The 19,761-nt window shown below is 52.8% G+C and overlaps 1 protein-coding gene across 1 annotated transcript in view; it reads right to left on the bottom strand.

The window, feature by feature from the left end:
• Nucleotides 1-622: 622 nt before the first annotated feature.
• Nucleotides 623-19,761, bottom strand: part of LOC122374605 (UBA-like domain-containing protein 1) — a 38,180-nt gene continuing 19,041 nt past the window's right edge. The window contains exons 3-4 of the mRNA XM_043353438.1: nucleotides 2,452-2,557; nucleotides 623-1,866 (exon numbers count right to left, since the gene is read on the bottom strand). Of these exons, the coding sequence (XP_043209373.1) occupies nucleotides 1,607-1,866; nucleotides 2,452-2,557 (366 nt within the window). The 3' untranslated portion in view covers nucleotides 623-1,606. The remainder of the gene's footprint in view (nucleotides 1,867-2,451; nucleotides 2,558-19,761) is intronic.

The following is a 19,761-nucleotide window of genomic DNA, read 5'->3' as shown; positions in this document are numbered from 1 at the left end:
ATTGCATCAATCTGATCCCACTCTCGGTAAAAGCATCAGGTGCCCTCTGCTTGGCTCTATCGGCCTGGTAGCAGTCAAACAAAGACCATGGTCTCATCCTGCATTTCTGAGGTGCGACTCCCAGCGCTATGATTTATTTTTGCATGAGCAAACCGTTATAAAGCTGTTAACCTCACATCCGCGTTACATTTCCAGCCAGTTGCCATTTACACAATGAAGCGGGGAGCCCAGCGGTGCCTGCGTGTTCTTTTTTCCAACCAAAGGAAGGCGCTGTACCCGAAGATGCTTCTTTGTAACCAAACCAAACAAAAAAACTAACCTAACCTAACCTGACCTAACCTACAACCTACAAACCTACAACCTAACCTACAAACCTACAACCTACAACCTAACCTACAACGCGCCAAAAATTTCGGCCGGCAGCGGGATTCGAACCCTTGTTATCAAACCATGAGGCGAGTACGCTAACACCACTACACCACTCAGCCAGCTGACCGGCTCGAGGTGTAAGTCACTTTTCAATGACGCAATGGGATATTCTCCGTATAGCGCCTTCCTTTGGGTGGAAAAAGAATTACGCGCGGTGCCTAGATGAGCAACAAGTCACTCCACAAAAAACCCCGACGTGTACAAATGTTTATTATGACGCATCTCCGTCTATATTTTTGTCACACAGAAATGAACCACCGACGCCACACCTACCAGGTGACGTAATCGCACCAGCACCAATCAGCACGCGGCAGCCTGCGCGCATGCGCAGCTGGGCTGCCGGCGTCGAGCTCGCGTGGGCCGAGCCGCGCAGACGCTCGCTACAGTACAGTTCACACTCTACACGCACGAGGTACACAATGTACATCAAAAAGGGGGTCGGGTACCACCAACATGGCGTCCCATTATCAGGGGGGGAGGGGTCGGCGAGCCTCCCACCGCACGTCGCCCTCGGTCACACGCCCGGATCGGCGGCGGCGCCGGAGACCGCGGCGGGCGTCCACTCGGGCAGAGGCCGCGGCATCAGCCGACCGCAGCTTCACAAGTGGAGCCGACGTACAAATAGTAATGTCAACTAAAGCGCTCTTCTCGCAGCGTACACAAAGTCCATTGGTTGATCGTCAGCCGGGACGCCGGACACCAATCGAACGCCAGTTCGGACGCCGCAGTCGAATACGACACCACAGGCGCGCAGCGCAGACAGCGGGTCGGTGCCGCTCTCCGGGCGGCCGGCGAAAACCATCCTGTGTGCGAACACGGCGGCGACGACGAGCGACGCCGCGCCGGGTCCATTCGTGGCGCGCGCGCGCGCCAGAGATCTGCTGCCGGCGGACTGCGCGCTCCGCCGCCGGCGCCGTCCAGAGGTAAATAGTAGGACACAGGTCAAGTCCGGCGCACCGCGCGGCCAGCGTGCAAAGCGTGAGGTGTTGAGCAAACTGGTGAAGAGGCGCGGCGTGCCACCTATGGAGATCAGGCAGGCGCGCCCGCCGCTGAGACACTGCTGCCCTCCGGCGGCGGCCGTGGCCACTGCAGCTTCGCAGGGCGGCCGCCAGGCGGCGGCTGTCGCGGCGAAGGTGGCGAGTAGGTGGCGCTGGCGGCAGGCGGCCGGCGCCCTGCCTTATCTGCGCGATTCCACCTGCATTGGCTGGCTGCAGGCGCGCGGAGACGCGCCAGGCGAGAAGTGATTGGCCGGAGAGAACGCGGCGCCGCTGTGATTGGCTGGCGAGCCATACATCGTGCTGTGATTGGCTGGAGAGCCGTACATCGTGCTGTGATTGGCCGGTGAGAAGGCGGCTCCGGCGGGCGAGCCGAACGGCGCACCGTGCGGCGGCGGCGGAGGCGGCATCATGCTCGACACGGGCGATGTAGACATGTGCGCTGAAACAGACAGAAACGGGAGTTAGTGGCGAGCGGGTCAGGGTCGGCAATGACACTGGTGATTTAGGTGAATCGGCCTGGCTACTCTACGATAAAAATGACGCCGAAAGACAATAGGTAATGCAGGGGGAGCATGGTTTGGTCACACAATGATTCAAATCGTATATTCGATGAGACTAGCTTGCTTACATTATAGGTTGCAGCTTACTTAGTACGTCAAACACCAATATGATGCAAATGAAAGCCATCAGTAGCTGGGAATGGGTCAAACTCATTATCATTATAAGTCACCGGCTCAGTTTGTCGGTTATAGATAAATGCCTACAAGTCTGGCTATCAGCGATTCAAGGTCCTTCCCTAATTTGTCTCTCACCCGAGTGTCACATTCCATTTGTCAACCAAGACTAGGTCATATCCCAGTTTGAGCTATCACAAAAGTGGTCCACCTCAGGTTTTCTCTAGCCGGGCTGGTGCCTTCCCAAGTTGTTCCTCGCCCGGGTAGTCCTATATTAGTCCGCTGCCCATCACGCCCGAATCGTCCATCGGTCCCTCACTGAAACGGACCACCCCCAGCTTATGTCTCACCTGACGGGCTGGTTCCCAGTTTGTCGCTGGTGGACATCTTTCCGAAGGCCATCAGGGCGTCGGGGAAGTTGGGCGGCGTGGCGGGCGTGTTGGCTGGCGTCTGGAGCTGAACACACACAGGAGAGACGAATGTCAGCGGGATGGGTCTAACATCATCTCAGCGTGGGCGACTACAGTGGGCAAACGTGTTGGGGTAGGGGGGGGGGGGGCGATTTTGTGGGGTTCATCATATGTGACATACGCCGACACACATCGTTATATTGGCGATGAAAAGACGATAGGTAATAAGATGGCGATAGTAAGACGCGACAGATAAGTCATTGTTACGCATGCCAATGAAAAATGACATTCTGACATTCATTCTAGCCAATTCACACACTTCGCCTCGGCATTGTGTGCCATAACTACTAGGGTGTTTATAATAGTGAAGTGATAAGAGTAGACAAAAAACGTGTTTAATGTTTATCACATCACTTTCATCAGCCGACAATTCTCGCGCCAATAACACTTCGAAGAGGAACCATCAAAACACATGGGGCCCGACGAGGCACCAAGGAAGACATGACACGAAACAGAGCGCCCGGGACGTTCCCGACTTCTGGAGAGTTCCAGACGGGTCCATTCCAGCCAAAGGCAGGACTCGAGTCATGTTGTGCAGCTGTGGTGATAGAACTACTAGACGGGGCTTACTGAGACCCTCCTGTCGCATTAGCAAAAGAAGATTTGATGACACGACACACCCTTGATTGAAGCAAAAGCGCTTCAGTTACACGGCTCACATCGTTTTCAATATTATCCGTACTAGCTTCCTCCCCGTCCTACAGATGGCAGCAGCTGCCTCTCACCCACTGCAGTTTCCCCACCCTCCGGTAGATGTCAGGCACAGCCCCGTCTGCCTCGAGTCGGCCATTCACCGCCGCATTGGACACCACAAAAACGGCCTCGTACCGCGGCCGGCCGGCCGGGTAAACAAGCCGGCCAGGGTAGCCGGAAACTGGCGCGCGAGACGCCCCCGCCGCGCCGGCCTCGGCAGGGCGGTGCACCTACCCCGCAGCCGCCGACCGGCGAGGCGGGGGCGGCAGGAGTCAGGTTAGATGACGTGGGTTAGGTGTGCGTCATCGCGAGCCGTCCCCAGAAGCCGACCACACCCGGATAGCTCGGAATTCATAATGGGGAGTACTGTTTCAACACAGCCACTATTCATAACTGCCATCGGGTGTATTTCGGTATTGATTGTTCGTCCATATGACGCAGGAACTACAGTTAGCTGCACCTGCGCATCAATCCAGACCCGGACGTGTAAAATCGCCCACACTAACTGAGCTTAGCACACCAACTGCGTAGTTTTCTCTCACTGTCACGAAGCTCCCCGGCGGCGTATTCCGGCAGGAGCGACTCACTGTACCGACAGCGCAGGCATTACGTAAGCAGAACACAGGAAAACGTCGCAGTCGACTACCATGAGCACTCAGAGCAGTCATAACCCCACCGGGTCACGACGCACCGGTGGTAGTGCGCGGTCCCTTGCGGCCAAAAGGTCATGTATGTGGTGACCCTGAGACAAAAGACCGTTAGACGCGGTGCCTGCAACGCATCGGCCGTCCCCTAGGACGTCCGATCAGTATCCAATCGATGCAGTCTGACAAAAACACATCAATCGTATTGTCCACCAGGCAGTGGTTCAATACAGACCAAAACACCACAACACCGCGAGCCAAGAAAGAATGCTGGTGGACCCCGTCATATAGGATTGGTCATGGGGCAAACCGGGCTAGGACAAGCAGACACGAGTTCCTCCACCTCCCCCGGATAGCTTCCAAGGTCAGTCGAGCCGGCCTGGCACGGTCCACAGCCGGAGCTGAGCGGATGTGACCGAAGGGACTGAGCCAGACAGTCGCCACAGCTCAGCGCACGCAACCGGCAAGCGCCGACAGAGCTTCCCAGACAGAAACTTCTCGAAGGTCATCCGTCCACGTGGCATCATGTTGCGACACAGAGAACGGAAATGAACTCATCGGGTGGCGTCCCAGCGCAGTTTTCCGCATTTCACCCGTCTTCCATTGTTTGCTATGAGGCCAGCCCTGGTGCCTGGTTTACAAACTCGGTCGTATTTCCATTCTCTCTGGCCGTGTAGCGGTTCACCTCTCATGGCCAGCGTGCGTCATCGCACCGCCTTTCAGCCGCGGCCGTATATTCATGGCTAGGCCGAGCCGGGATTATGACGAGGAGTGGTACGAGTTCCAACTGAACTTCAGCTCACACCGCACGGTACCAGCTCAGACGGCGAGAAGACGAAAGATAGGGCTTTAGGTAGGTACAGATGAATCGCCGATCCGATAAGATACTAAGCCCGGAAAAGAGGGAAAAATGATCACACTCGGGTAAGAATCGCAACATTCCAAAGCACGGGCGTAGGAACGTCATGAAAAGTGGGTGGGCCACCCTGTCAAGGGGCCTCCTTTTCCAGGGGGCCTCCTATTTTCAGGGGCCTCCAACTTTTGCCTCGTCCTGCTGGCTGCTTTCAAGTATGACCTCCAAATCTAGCTTCTGAGATCGGGCAGATGTACCCAGGGGCGTAACCGCTTAAGCGAACAGTGCGGAAAGTCTGCACCATTTTTAAAACTTATTCCCCCTCCGATTTTTTTTTAGAATCTATTTGCCGCAAACGGCGCATGGCCCATGAAAACCCTTACGCAAATGTCTTCCTCGTTTCCCAGGTGCCCCCATTAGCTTCATAGGCGCCCTCTTTGGCATATAAGCGCCCTAATAGTCATCAGAGTCATCCCTATGTCCCACAGTCGCCCCGTTATCGCATACAATGTGCGCTTATCATAGGCGTCTCTCTTTTATGGACACTTGAAGGCGCCTCTCTTTGCCATGCCGGCGCCCCTGTTTCTTATGAATGCACCCCCATGGCATTGATCAATTGCAGTCGCAGACCTCTATTGCATGTGGACGCACATATATGTAGGCCTCAGAGGCACCCCTCTTTCGCATTGAGGCGCCCCTATGGGCTTCATAGGCGCCCCTCTATTGCACGTATAGGTGCCCTACTGTCTCAGAGCCGCTCCCATTTGGCATGCAGACGCCCATCTTTCGACGGAGGAGCCGCTGTGGTTCTTATTAGAGACGGCATGGTGCTCCCAGACGCAGATGGGGCTCTCGGAGTCGACAGTGTGGGACCTTCAGTCGCTGATGGGTGCCCGCCAGATGTGGACCCTCGGAGACGCCGGTATGGGGCCCTCGGAGATGCCGGTATGTGGCCCTTAGAGACACCGGTGTGGAACCCTCAGATACTTCAGTGTGAAGCCCTTACAATTGCTGGTGTGGAGCTATGAATGCGCTGGCTTAAATCCCTCAGAGGCCGCGGTACATGGACATTAGAGCTCAGTGAGAGCTTGTGTGGTGCCTTCAGTGGCCTTGTGGAGCCGTTAGACATCAACATGGTGCTCTCAGGAGCCGGTGAGTCCTCAGAGTCACCGGTGTGGGGCCTTCAGAGCTCCGAGATACTGGTGTGGGGCCCTCAGAGGTGTCGGTGTGGGTCCTTCAGATATACCTATAGAGCCTTGAGATACACAGGTGTGGTGGCCCACAGAGGCGCCGGTGTGGGGCCCGCAGAGCCACCGATATAGGGCCCTAAGATACACTAGTATGACCCTCAAAGGCGCCGCTGTGTGGCGCTCATTAACACTGGTGTGGAGCCATCACAGGCGGGTGGAGCCGTTAGAGGCCGGAAAGGGCCCTTTAGATGCCTACAAGGAGCCTTCAGAAGCCGGCGTGGCACCCTTATGGGGATAAGCGTGTCTACTTAGGAGCCCTTGAGGTGCTCTCATGAGCTCTGTGGGGCCCTACCGAGCCGAAATATGGCCACGGCCAGTTGCCGCCGCATGGCTCTTCGGACTATCATTCTCAGGGGCCTCATCTGCCTAGTTTGAATAGAAGGTCCTCTCAGACAATCAGTATCATGGGCCTCCTCTGGTTAGTATAAATAGAAGAGCCGCTTAGACCATAAATCTCAGGGGGCTCCTTTGGAAAGTATAAATAAAAGGGCCTCTTAGACCATCAGTCTCCGGGGCCTCCCTAGAAAGGTGTAAATGTGGATAGAGGGCCCCCTCAGATTCATTAGGAGTGGACCTCTCTGACTATCAGTCTCAGGGCCTCTTGTGGCCAGTATGAATATAACAGCCTCTCAGACCATCGGTCTCAGGGGCCTCTTCTGACTAGTTTGGATAGAGGGCCCTCCCAGACCACCGGTTTCAGGGGCCTCCAGTGGCCAGTTATATAAGCAGAAGGGCCTCACAGCCATCAGCCTCGGGGCCTCTTCTGACTGGTGTGAATATGAGGGCCTCTCATACCATCAGTCTCAGGGGCCTCCTCTGCCTAGTGTGAATATAAGGGCTTCCCAGGCCATCAGTCTCAGGGGACTCTTCTGACTGGTGCCGGATTGAGGGACCTCCCAGACCGAAAGTTTTGAGGGTCTCCTGTGGCCAGTATGAATAGAAGGGCCTCCCAGTCCATCAGTCTCATGGGCCTCTTCTGCCTGGTGTGATTATAAGGGCCTCTCAGGTCATCAGTTTCAGGGGCCTCCTCTGACTACAGTGTAGATGGATAGGCCTCCCAGGCCATCAGTCTCAGGGGCCTCTTCTGACTATTGAGGATAGAGGGGCCTCCTCTGACTAGTGAGGGTAGGGGGCCTCGGCTAGACCGCCAGTGTCAGGGGCCTATTCTGACTAGTGTGGATGGAGGGGCCTCCCAGACCACCAGTCTCAGACCTCTGACTAGTGTGGATAGAGGGGCCTCCCAGACCGTCAGTGTCAGGGGCCTCCTCAGACCAGTGTGGATATTGGGGCCTCCTCAGATCCACTAGGGCCTCTCAGGCCATCAGTCTCAGGGGCTTCGACTGACAAGTATGAACAGAGGGCCTCTTTGGATCCATCACGGCCCCTTGGAGTCCGTGCGTGGGGATTCGTGGAACTTATTTTTACCGAGTTTGTTTATTCTGGAAGGTGACGACATCCTCTCAAATCAAGACGAGGGGCCTCGAGTAAAAAGTGGGTGGGCCAAAACACATGGTTGGCCCCCCCACCTCGAAAAGTGGGTGGGCACTTGCCCACCTGGCCCCCCCCCCCCCCTGTTCCTACGCCTATGTTCCAAAGAAGCGTGATTAAAATATGTTTACCATACATTCGATTCGATGATGATAGGTAGCTATAGACGACTCGGTTGTAACGTGACTCAAACCCCAAACGTCCAGTCTACAGCTATACCTGTCGAAGGCTCTAAAACGAGCGGGCTGGACATTCCTAGCTTAGGTATCGGTACGATGATGTCTAACGTCACGTCACTATCGCGGCAGTGATGCAAACTCAGGCGATAGACGCGTCGTTTTGCTGCATTGTCCCTATTTTTGCCCGCTCGACAGACTCGTACTTTTGCCGTTTCCAAACGGGGCACAAGATTTATTGGAAAAAGTTTACCCGAACGATAGTAAATCCTTTAGAAAAAGCTTTTATTTATTTAGCGCGCTATCTTGGCATCTCTTGTGAGTTATACACATTGGACGACGGACAGCCCCAGAACAGCGCAGTTCGTAAACACAGCAGGCCAGCTCACAAAGAAACTGGTTCTCCACTGCACCAGTCCGACAGACACCCTCCAAAACCAGGGCGGAGCGCGCCGGGGGTGTAACTCTACACCGCAGAGGGGGGTTTGTGCGCCCCACCGCGGCCGGTCGGCGTCCGGCACATCTGCTTAAAGGTAGTGTGCCACCTTTGAAAGATTTCCCATTTTATTTTTCCTAGGATAAGAAGCTTCTGTTTTTACCTAATATCGCAAAAAAAATCAAAAATGGGCCTGGAATAGTGCCTTTTTCGCCTAAAAGTTTTTCGGTTTTTTAGATATGTATAACAACTGTAGTGGGCTCACCTGCAAACAGGCGTCGGGCAACAATCGCGAATGCGGCGCACTTGTGACAATAAGCAAAGGTCATTATAGTGTTACGACCATACGACGTACGGGAATGAGTTATCAGCTGTCTAATCGTAGACAACACAATGTCGAGCCTTAACCCGCGCCCTGGTGGGGTCTGTTTATAACGCGACCTGGTGGGGGGGGGGGGGGGGCTATTTTTTGCCCCCCCTCGTATCTCCGAAACTACTGGACGGATCCGCAAAATTCAAACGGCGTTCGAAAGGCCTGTCAAATTTGTCGAGGGAAACCAAATTTCATTGACCTCGGGGTCACCGATGACGTCACAGGTCAGGTCAAAGATGAAATGTTTCACCGTTCACGGGTCATCTAGGGAATGCGCTATAACACCGAAGAAAACGCATTTTGTCGAGAATCAGCGATAGGGCGTCAGTTGCCTAGTACATATATTGCTATAAGAGGTCACTGACATTACCAGGTCACAGGTCAGGTCACCAAGGGTCACAGGTCAGGTCACATGAACCTAACTTTAGGTACTAAGGTTGTGCGATGCATGTTTTATGACCAATTTTTCATTTCCAACTCAATGGTGTTGGTTATAAGACTATCAGGTACGGCTTAGGCCACTTTCTGGTGGAGGTCAGGTCAAGGTCAGGTCAAAAAAGGTCAAATTTCAAAGTTGATATTTTTGCATAAAATGGGTATTGATTCGATGCAGCTCGTCACGGGGAGTCTAATGGTGGTCTTTGTTTTGCGCTACGAGGTCTAGAATTGCAAAAAATTGAGTTTGAAAATTTGACGTCATCAATTTTGAAGTTTTTTCGCTGTAACTTGGCCAAAAAAAGAGGTATCGATCTCAAATTTGGTATGTAGATAGAAGGCGGTAAGGACTATCACATATATTCCGGTTTTTTTCGAAATTCAAAAACTTTTTGGATTTTTCAGCTATTATAATCAAAAAATCTATTTTTTGATTTTTGGGGGTCAAAAGCCAAAAATTTCAAAAATCCGAGACAGCAGTTTTGTAGCCCTGTCGATTCTACAGCTTTTATGTATTTATCGTTTTTTCTGTATTTGCAAAGCTATAGGCCTGACAGCTCTTCCCGCGAAACCCTTTTTTGGGTCGAAAACGGCAGAACATGACGTCACTCTGACGTCATTTCCGGCCAACCTATCATAGCCTTTGGATAAATTTTTGGTCACAATGTGTAAAATTGATGTCCGGGAGGGTACTGAAAGTTTGGTGACGATCGGCGCAGCGGTTCTGGAGATATATCGAAAAGTCTGGAGGGGGGGCAAAAAATAGCCCCCCCCGGCCCCACCAGGGCGCGGGTTAAACTGTAAGCCCGTATTGGTATTGTTTCTTTTATTTGGCTGTCGAACATTATTTATGGTTTGAAATATGATTTTATGTAAAATAATTGATATGAAAAAGCCGTCTTATAAGTTATGACCCCATTTCACCACACGCAAGTGGCAGAAATGACAATGATCAGCTGACGCATTTTTCCTGGCCGAAGTCAGAGCGCGCGGCCCGACGCACCACGCGTATTTGGAAATTCCGACCTCGACGAGCATCAGAAGCCACCTAACAGGCGTGTTCGAAACCGCAGGAGATGATGATGAACGGGTTTATCGAAACTTGATTGGATGAGCATATCGGTAATAGCGATTTCAGTGTGTGCATTTATTGTTCATAGTGGTGTGAAATGTGGTTGGGGTACGACCGACAACCCGTCGGGGCGAATTTCGCACTGGGGTACTCAAAATTTGAAGAATTTAAGACGTTTCCATGAGTTTTGAAGGTATGGATAAGTTCTAAAAATCCGGTTCTCCTTATCTGGGCCATTAACTCCATACGGTCCAAGAAAGCTGGCACACTACCTTTAAGCCCAAAACGGGCCAGCCCTCCGGCTCCACTCACTCCAGGAGATCCGCCGTGCCTCGCACCAAAACATACCGGCAGCGCCAGCCGCCGCCAGTCACGTGGCCTGCATGAGGGTTTTACGGGTGGCAGTCTGTGCACGTCACGTGACCGACGCCAGCGCCGCCGGTGGCCAAACAATGAACCACGACCCAAAACACGGCAGGCGGCGGCCACGGGCTCTTGCGGTGCGCGAACCCTTCTGTTTGGCCCAGACCGAGCAAATAGGAGGGGAGAAGACAGCTGGAACGGTTATACGCTATGCAGTCCTTGTTTGTGGGGAAGTCTGAACAAGCCAGAGTTGCACCGCATAGTTCACAGTCATTGGACAGAAAAGGTCTGAACCAGACGTTCCACTGCTAGCATTCCTGAGCTTCCAGCTCAAGTGCCTTGCGCCTTGTCCCATCTGCTTCTTCACAACAACGAACCCCAGACAAAGTCCCCGAGATCTCATTCTTACACCCATTCCACTACTCGTGGAATTTCACAGCGTTCGCCGTTCCCGACGCACGCGGCAGTACCAAGACCACATCCGGAGGACATACCAGGGGGCGAACCACCGCCAACAACCGCCCGTCCGGGCCTCCATTTACCCACCACCGCCGCCGCCGCTGCACACTGGTCGGAAACGCTCCAGCGAGAGGCCAGCGGCCTTTCCGCAAAAGTTTTTTGCTTGTTATTCCACAACTAGTGAAGCAAACTTCATAAAACTTTGCATACCTTCTCTGTCATATGTAAGCTGTCATTTGGATGTCAAGCACTAAATATATGACGTGAATCTGTTAAGTTATGACGTCATAATTGAGTATAATACAGGATCTAGCACCACTATAAGTCAACAAGGGAAATTGGGAGCTGCTATTCGGGCTCCGGGAATGGTTTCATGCACTCCTTGCAAGGTCCAGTGCTTGACTTTAGCATTGTTGACTTTGCGTGACGTCATTTATGACGTCACTAAGGTCATGTAAGTTTTTCGTCAATAACTCCTGGTCAGATGGAGCTAGAGAGTCGGGAAAGCCACCATTGGACTCAGGAAGACCTGCCGAATCGAATGATATGCAATATGACCTCCTTCAACCATTTTCGTGACCTGAGGGGCTCCGACCTGACCTTGACCCGAGGTTAACACCTTAAGTTGACTTCACCCGAACACCAAGTATAGCATTCAACGCGCCTGAGCTAGACAAACATGATTATGCCAAAATCGCGGCAGTGCGACCATTTTTGGCAAAGTAATTAACCTAAAACCGAGCCCGTGCCTTGTGGCACTTACCTGACCTAAAAGGTCACTGGCTGACCTAAGACCTTAAAATCGGGTAGTACCTAATTTTTACGTCTTATAACGGCACACAAGCTTGTTTTTTTCCGCGAGGCTCTAGCTTAATTAGAGGCGAAACGGCGAGGGAGTTGTACCAACCCTCCCCGGTCAATGTAGAAAACCAATCGGTCCGGCCAGGGTTTTAAATACCGGAATTGTGATCTAATGTAAAAAGACGGCCCAAAGTAACCCGACGTCAGTGACAGGTGTCCTATATTTGCAGCGTCTTATATTCACGAAGGTTTCAATTTCCACTTTCTTCAGCCGAGTGATGGTTGTCAATAGCAAGGCTCTCTAAATGCAAGCCGTAATCGCCACGCAATATGTGGAAGGCTCTTGATGTCAATACATACATAAATGCATACATAAAACGCGCTTTTCACAAAATTCATAAACTCAAGCGCATCTGTTTTTAATGACCAGTCAACTACGCATGGATGCGTGCAGGCCACACAGGTCAGCGTAAGCCGGGCGCGGCGGCCGAGCCGAAACTGGGGCGGGGCGGGCGGTAGTTGGGTAGGAAGAGCGGCTCCTGCAAATTTTGCGCAAATATGCGCAGTTAGCTTTTATGTTGCCCTGGTGTAAATTTAAATCCTACTTCATCTCACAAAAATCAGAGTGGAACTAGATGGGACTACCTGTTGTTTCCTTACCTAAACTTTGCAGTTATATTCCAGAATCACTGTAGGAGAGTCTTCATAAAAAAAGCTATAGTACATCTTAGTTAGGAAAAAGTATACCAAAAATTTTGCACTGACCAGTCGGCAACTTCATAACGAACATTTTGATGCATAATATGTGGGATTTCAATTTGGTGTCTATCAGCAATAAGACTCTGAATATCCGGCTCAAGAAACCTCTTGCTCCGCGTCAGTTTCCGAATTCTGGGATACCCCATCTTCGGGGGCTGATTACAGCTATTTTTGGTCACCCGGATTAGTTTTTCTGGCCAAGTATAATAATTTGATCAATTTCAAATCGATCTATATAAAAAATAATCCGAAACTCCGGAATCGCCCGTGGCCTCTCGTGAGGGCGTTTCCGACCAGTGTGCGCTGCTACCGCCGCACCAAGGTCACGCGGTCGCCCACCAACGGCCGCACTGAACTCCGCTTTTTGTGCGGTGATGTAACCCACGCTTTACGCCTGGCCCGTATCGGCAGGCCGAAATGACAGATAGGCCCCGTTTTGCGTTAGTGACAACACATTGCTTTTCAATGCTGTTACCTTATGCATAACTGACATCACTTTGCTGTGCCTACCTATGTCTCTTCCTCACACGCCCCTGCTATATGTTCTTTGTATACTGTGCGTAGCTGGAGTAAATGACGTCATCGATGATGAAGTGGCAACAAATTTCCAGCGTCAGGTTGAGGGCAAAAGTCATCCAGCGAGATGATATCGTCTGCCCATGAACCATGTCCTAGCCGACGCGCAACGGCCGGATCCACGGCCCGCTCGTGACCATATGAGGAAAAGGCGGCCAGAAGAGGTCAACGGGAACGCTTCCTCCGGCGGTGAGCCAGCAGCTAGCCAGCAGAAAACAGAGCCGCCACGGAAGAAACAAACAAAACACCAGCCGATAGGCCTCAGCACATAGAGCTAAGTCAGACCACAGTCAGTCAAAGGTCACGGCTCACAGCCCCAACGGTCATGGAACAGTGGATCCCAGTTACACAAAGAAAACATAGGGTATCATGGCAAGTCACCGATGTGGTCCGATCACAGGTTTGGCCGATTGATCACGCGATCGATTGCGATCGTGGCGCATGGTTCAGCTGGATATTTTCCTTGAATAAATACGACATTCGTTGAACATTTGGAATTACCCGAACGTCACTCGTCTGAGTCGCTCATAGATCATTTTGGCCAACAAATGCATGGATAATGGGAAAGTGGATCATACCAACGATACGACGCACTACCCAGTTAGCGATCTATCGTGTGCGAACAACCACATTAGCAAATTGACAGCCATGACTGATCAGTGATCATTCTGATCAGCGGATGAGCCTACCGACGCACGGTTGGCGCAGAACGCTGGACGGTAGGTGATTGACGATGGATGGTGGGCGACACTGAAATCCGATTGATCGCAGGCGAGGGAAGAATGGAGAACGTACTACGGCTGACATGAGAGGAACGAGGCCAGGACTGGAAACGATCGCACCGCAGCGCTAGGCAGCGGTCAGGCGAGGTCCTACTCGAAGCAAGTTCCTCGCCCGCTACCCCTTTCATACAAAACAGTTGCCACACCACGCCAGTATGCGCCCACTGGCAGGCTGGCACGCAGAGTGTCGCCGACATCGCCCCCGCGCTCAACACTGCCAGCTACATACTGCTGACTCATGACTGTTCGTAGTGCGAACAACAGCCCCACAGGGAAGGTAAGTGCTCTGCTCCAAGTCTCTCTCCGCTCCACTTCGCCGCCTAACTGCTGATGAAGCCGTTTGGCTGATATGACCGCTTCAGAAAACATTGCACAACCCTCTGTGTTGGCATTGCACAAGTCGGTCAACGACGCACAGCACCGGCGGGCACTTTCGTCAGAGCAATCCCGTTTGGCGGGGCTCGATATCGTCCTGTAACACGAATATTCCATTGGCGAACGGACGAACAGATGACCACCGGCCGAATTCCGATGCATCTCTCCTTCTTCTCTCATCAGATGATTCTCATATCCTCTGCAGAACAGCTCACATCAGCTCGTCTTCCCACTTCCAATCCAATCAGTGAACGGGTCGGGTCAGTATGACGTCACCACAGCAGCTCGCTGCAGTGCCGGGCGGCGGTCAGGGCGGGGGCGGGGGCGGGGGCGGCGGCCCGCCGTCTGGCCCGCCGCCGCCGGGGACGTTAACCCGCCCAGGTGAGTCGAAACGGAGAGAGCACCAACAGAGAAGCAGCCGAGCCGAGCCAAGTGCAGAGTAGTGGAGGCGGAGGTAGAGCAAGAGGCGCAGCGGAGCTGTCAGAACGGTGCAGCTCGAGAAGAGCAGGGGAGGAGCTCTCGGCAAGAAAGTGCCAGCCTCTAGCAACACTGGCTGCGGAGTGACGCAGTGCAACAGCACGGCGAAACTGTGAGAATAATCACAATGTCCAGAACTTCATGGTGCCGCCAGCGATAGTAAACGTCACCCAAAACGGGGTAATCCTTAGCTTAGAAGGACAGAAGAGCGGCAGAAGAACAGTCTCACCGTTCACTCAGCGAGCGCCAACGGGAAGACCAGGTGCCGGTGATGTAGGAAGGTATACTTGCTCGATAACTTATTATGTGAACTGTGAATGACTTGGATGAATTGGAACATCATTATTAACATCAGAAACAAGAGACCGATACAAAAAGCGACGCTTTGATAACTTCGACATTATGAATATGACAATCGGTTCATTCCCAGCTTGACTAGGCACAGAATGGACACACACTCCAAGGGCATGCATCCCGTCACCCTGCCCGCATACCAACACCTCCATACCGCGTATGACTGTATGACACCGTCAGCACCATCCCTTCCAGCACGCACGGTTCGGGTCAGGTATACCCGCGCTGACCACCACGTGGGCCAGTGAAGGGTGAAAGGCGGCACGCGCGCGACCCAGTAACACTGGCCGAGGCCGGTGGCCATGGACAAAACAGCGAGCCGCTCTGTGGTGGCCATATGAGCAGCACAGATGTGACGGTTCCAGAAAGGGAGGGAGAGGATGACCCAGCCATCACGGACGCGGTGTCATAGAACGTGATGATGAGGCAACACTCAGCAGTCACTTCGGGGATTCATATCCGGCATAGCGATCGCAACTAAAATCAACTGGCTCAGAAGTGTATGGTTCATGTAAACAACAAATAACAAACCAACAGCAGCTTTCTTGACGTCTGACAATGAAAAATCATGCATATGCATGTGGATTTGTCATGAAATACATTCTGATTCTGGTAAGGAAAAAATGTTGTGACTTCCCGAATTTTACCTTCACGCCATCAAAGTTTCACGCGTCAATGGAAACCAGTCCGCTGAACGCCATGACCTTGCGCGGACCGTGCCGATAAGGTCACCTTCCCACGCCGATCACACCACCGGCATCCCACCAGGGACAGCAGGCATCCCACCGGGGACAGCAGGCGTCCCACTAGGGACAGCAGGCGTCCCACTAGGGACAGCAGGCGTCCCACCAGGGACAGCAGGCGTCCCACCAGAGACAGCAGGCGTCCCACCAGGGACAGCAGGCGTCCCACCAGGGTCACGCAGATGGCCAGGGACAGCGCATGGCTCGGTTGAACGCCACAGCCGGCGCCGGCGTTACGTCATGCGATAAACAGTGCGTCCGGCCGCGCTCAAGGTCTGTGGGTCCGTGGTGCGGGGAGGATCCACTGAAGGAGTTGTTTGTTAATTGGGGATTTAGGAGGCGCCGACTGCTAGGGCCATTTTGCGCCCAATCCCACTGAAGGAGAAGATTTCGTTGCGCTACATCTATTTTCGCTGCAAAACGCATGGTCAAAAAAAAAAAAAAAAACTGCCGTAGTTTCAGTACCAACACGTGATCACCACTTCCTAGCCGTTCAAACTTCCCGTACGTATCTAAGATACGCGCGCAAAATGTCCATGCGCGGGCACATTGCTTCGTCAAACTACCTACACCAGAACCTACATCAGAAGTTACCTCACGTTTCAGGAAGACTCTTACATGATTTCTTCAGTCGAGTGCTGCGTCGATCAATACTCGAGCAAGCTGTCTAAGACCGGCACGACTCTTCCTGATATGATCTACGCAGTACGCAGAGCTATCGACCTCGCACGGCACTGAGCACTGAGTGCCGGCGTGCGCAGCTGGGCGCCGATCGGTGCCAGCTCACCGCGGACAAAAACAGACACACAGACTCAGAGCAGAAAGACAGACTCAGAGACAGAGACAGACGGACACGGAGGCAGACTCAGAGACAGTTACAGAGACAGACAAACACAGCAGAAAAGACAGAGACAGGCAGAAGACGCAGAAACCGACAAACACACACATACGCACAGACGGAGAGTGGCAGAGACAGACTCAGAGACACGCAAACTTCAAAGAAATTCTCAGACACAGGCCCACGAAGACAAAGATAGAGATAGACACTAGAGAGACACATAGTACCAATAAACAAAGACAAACAGGCTCAGAGATAAACAGACGGACAGCCTCCGTAAGAGGCCCAGATACATGTTCGCACACATAGATAAAAAACAAGAGACACAGAAACAGACAGACTGACATGCAGACAGACAGACAGACAGACAGACAGACAGACAGACAGACAGACAGACAGACAGCCGCGGTCGGCCGGAGGCCCCAGGCCGTCGTGCCCTCGACGGGCTGTCGCGATCGAGCAAGGGTCATGGGGTCCGTACGGCGCCCGGTCCGGTCCGCCGCCCAGCCGGCTGTTGGCTGCAACTCAGTGAAACGGACCCTGCCCGCCAACATTCCGCCGCTACCACGTGTGTGTAAATCGGCCATCGCCCAGCGTGCGCACTATCGGGGGGAATGAGACTACAGGGAGGGACTACACCACCAGCGGCCTGCGTATGTTTACATTTAGCCCGGGTGGCTCCACCCGCCCGGCCCGTTCTCACATAGACCATCGATCGTCTGGTGGCAGCCGCTCCCCGCGCGTGGTACGATCAATGGCGGCCGGCTCACTGGGGTGACGGACGGACGGCCCTGTTACGTGTCCGGGTGCGGGGGACACATGACATTTCTGCACCACGCCGTCCTACCATATTTCCACAGCTACCGGTCCTAACATACTTGTACTCAACCATAACTCAACCCTGTCCTACCACACGCGAACACTACATACCCTGTATTTCCACAGCTCCAAAAACTATGTGACGGTATTTCCACTGAAATATTCATTTCAAATGAAATATCCGTACTTTGAAAGCTCCTATTCTACCGAACTAGGCAGCACGGCACAGGTTAGATTCCTTCTCCTCGTCACCAGCAATGGCCAAGGCTTTAACATTAAAATTATCCAGGCTCAATAAACACTAGGAGCCACCAAAACCATCTGGATTCAACAAGAAGTGTGATTAGAGTTGCGATGTTCAAAATCCACAATCTTCTATTTGAAACAACTGTAAGACTAGACACTCGTAAATTCAGTCTTCCATCACCTAACCCCGTTCCAAGGTCCCCGCCCACCCCTAGTGTATCGATCGCCCCAGCGGTAACCCCGTCCTCTCTCTGTGCGCTAACCCAGCGAGCTGGCTACCGACGAGACCCTCCTAAAAATAACCGCGTCCTCAGAGGGCCGACCTTGGTCACAAGCCCCGGCAGCAGAGGCGAAAACGCTACAAAACTTTGGCGATACGATCGCATCGCAGGAAAGCACCGCATATGTGTGTTGTGATATGAACACGTAGGTATGTGGTGAGGCGCTAGTGAATGTTTTATATTCCTCATGAATGCTGTTACGTAGTTGCATGGACTTTTGTGGGGCAGGTCACTGGTTCATAGTCACTGGTTCATAGGGCAAAACAAAGAAGCGAATCACAACTGGTATATCGCATTATCCTAGTCCATATATGATCATACCAGTGCATCAGAACCTTTTTTTACACCAAACATCAAACCCAAATCTGAAGATGGGTCGGCTATTTGCACAAATACACCTCGGCCACAGTGCGGACATCGGATGTCACAACAAAGGTCAGCGACGAATTGAGAACAAAGAAGGGGACATTTCTCTACAACAAACTGCATGGTCTGGTTGTTTTGCCGCAAACAAGTTTGCAAAGAAGAGGACTAGCCGTGATCATATACATTCGCCGCCGACAACAGCGTACCCGTCAGCACCATCTAAATGCCAACTGCCGCTCAACCTGCTCACGCAGACAGACCATCGCGAGATCCCTCGCCCCTGGTGTTGTCACCAACGCACATCTCACGGCTGCCCCAGCTCCACAGAGCAGCCTTTCTCAGCCCCATAACGTGCTGAAAAGGCTGTCCCGGCTCTCCTTGAAAAGATTGTGCTATCTCCATAGCGCATAGGAAAAAAGAGCATTAGGCCACACGTTCCACAAATCCCATTCCATCAACGCGCTGGATCTGAGCCTCCATGCCCACACCACGCCGTCAACTCAGCAAAGCCGGCCGGCCCGCCGCGTGTGCTACATTCCCAGTGACGTCACTGCCAGCACCAGTGGCGTCACACATCACGGCAGTGCTGATGACGTCGTCCACCTGCAGGCCACGTGTGAGTGGCTGTTTATCGGCGCGCAGAGCGGCCTTGAGCTCACAGGGACGGGCTCCGGCGCGGCGGCATGGCTGGGCACGACCGGCCGGTCGGCGCTGACGGCTCGGGACCGAGGCACCAGACATGACGTGGCACCACATCACCACTCCTGAACGGGACAGCGCGGCCGAACACGACATGCCGAAACGGCCGGAAAATGGGCGAGACCGAGGGATTAAAGCACAATTTACTTGGTCGGGCGAAGAGACTAACCGCGTCAGGTTCGGGCTTCAGGCTCAACAAAATCATCTCCTAAAGGCGAAATCAATCAACGTAACGTCGACATCCTTACTTGGATTTTATCACCTAATCACGGAAATCACGGAAATTATTGACTTAACGTAGACTTTCCACGCCACACCCAGGAAACCATCCACTTCAACTGCCGTCGGCGCAGCGTAATGAGTTCCAGGTCACTCTTTACGGCAGTCAAACGTTTCCACTACACAGAAGTGACTCAACATCTGGAAATCACGGGGGTGGGTAAACAGGGGCCATGCAACGAAATGGTGGTTCGTCGGTTCGTCGTAAATGTTTAATGAATGCACGCCTACTACGAGTTATCCTACGGCGAATGGTGGAAAGGAACTACCCTACAACGATGGATGATGAACATTACAAACCTTTGTAACATCCACAACGCATAAAACCGTAATACTGAGCAAGTGCTTTGAGCCAAACAGTTCAAAAAGAGCTTGTTTTAGACAAGTCACATCAAGCCCGAACTTTGTCATCGCTACGCAAGTCAACATCCTCCCTACAAAGCCCCAACGTCAAAGTGATCCTTTTCGAGGAGACCAGCACGGCCGGAGTGGGTAGCGCGACACCGCATGACCCGTCATGGGCTCTGGCGGCGGATGTGGGCTATCAAAGCAG

This window comes from Amphibalanus amphitrite, unplaced genomic scaffold, assembly GCF_019059575.1.
Source record: "Amphibalanus amphitrite isolate SeventyFive unplaced genomic scaffold, NRLGWU_Aamphi_draft 001680F_arrow, whole genome shotgun sequence".
Lineage (NCBI taxonomy): Eukaryota > Metazoa > Arthropoda > Thecostraca > Balanomorpha > Balanidae > Amphibalanus > Amphibalanus amphitrite.
This window is presented reverse-complemented; position numbering and strand designations above follow the sequence as displayed.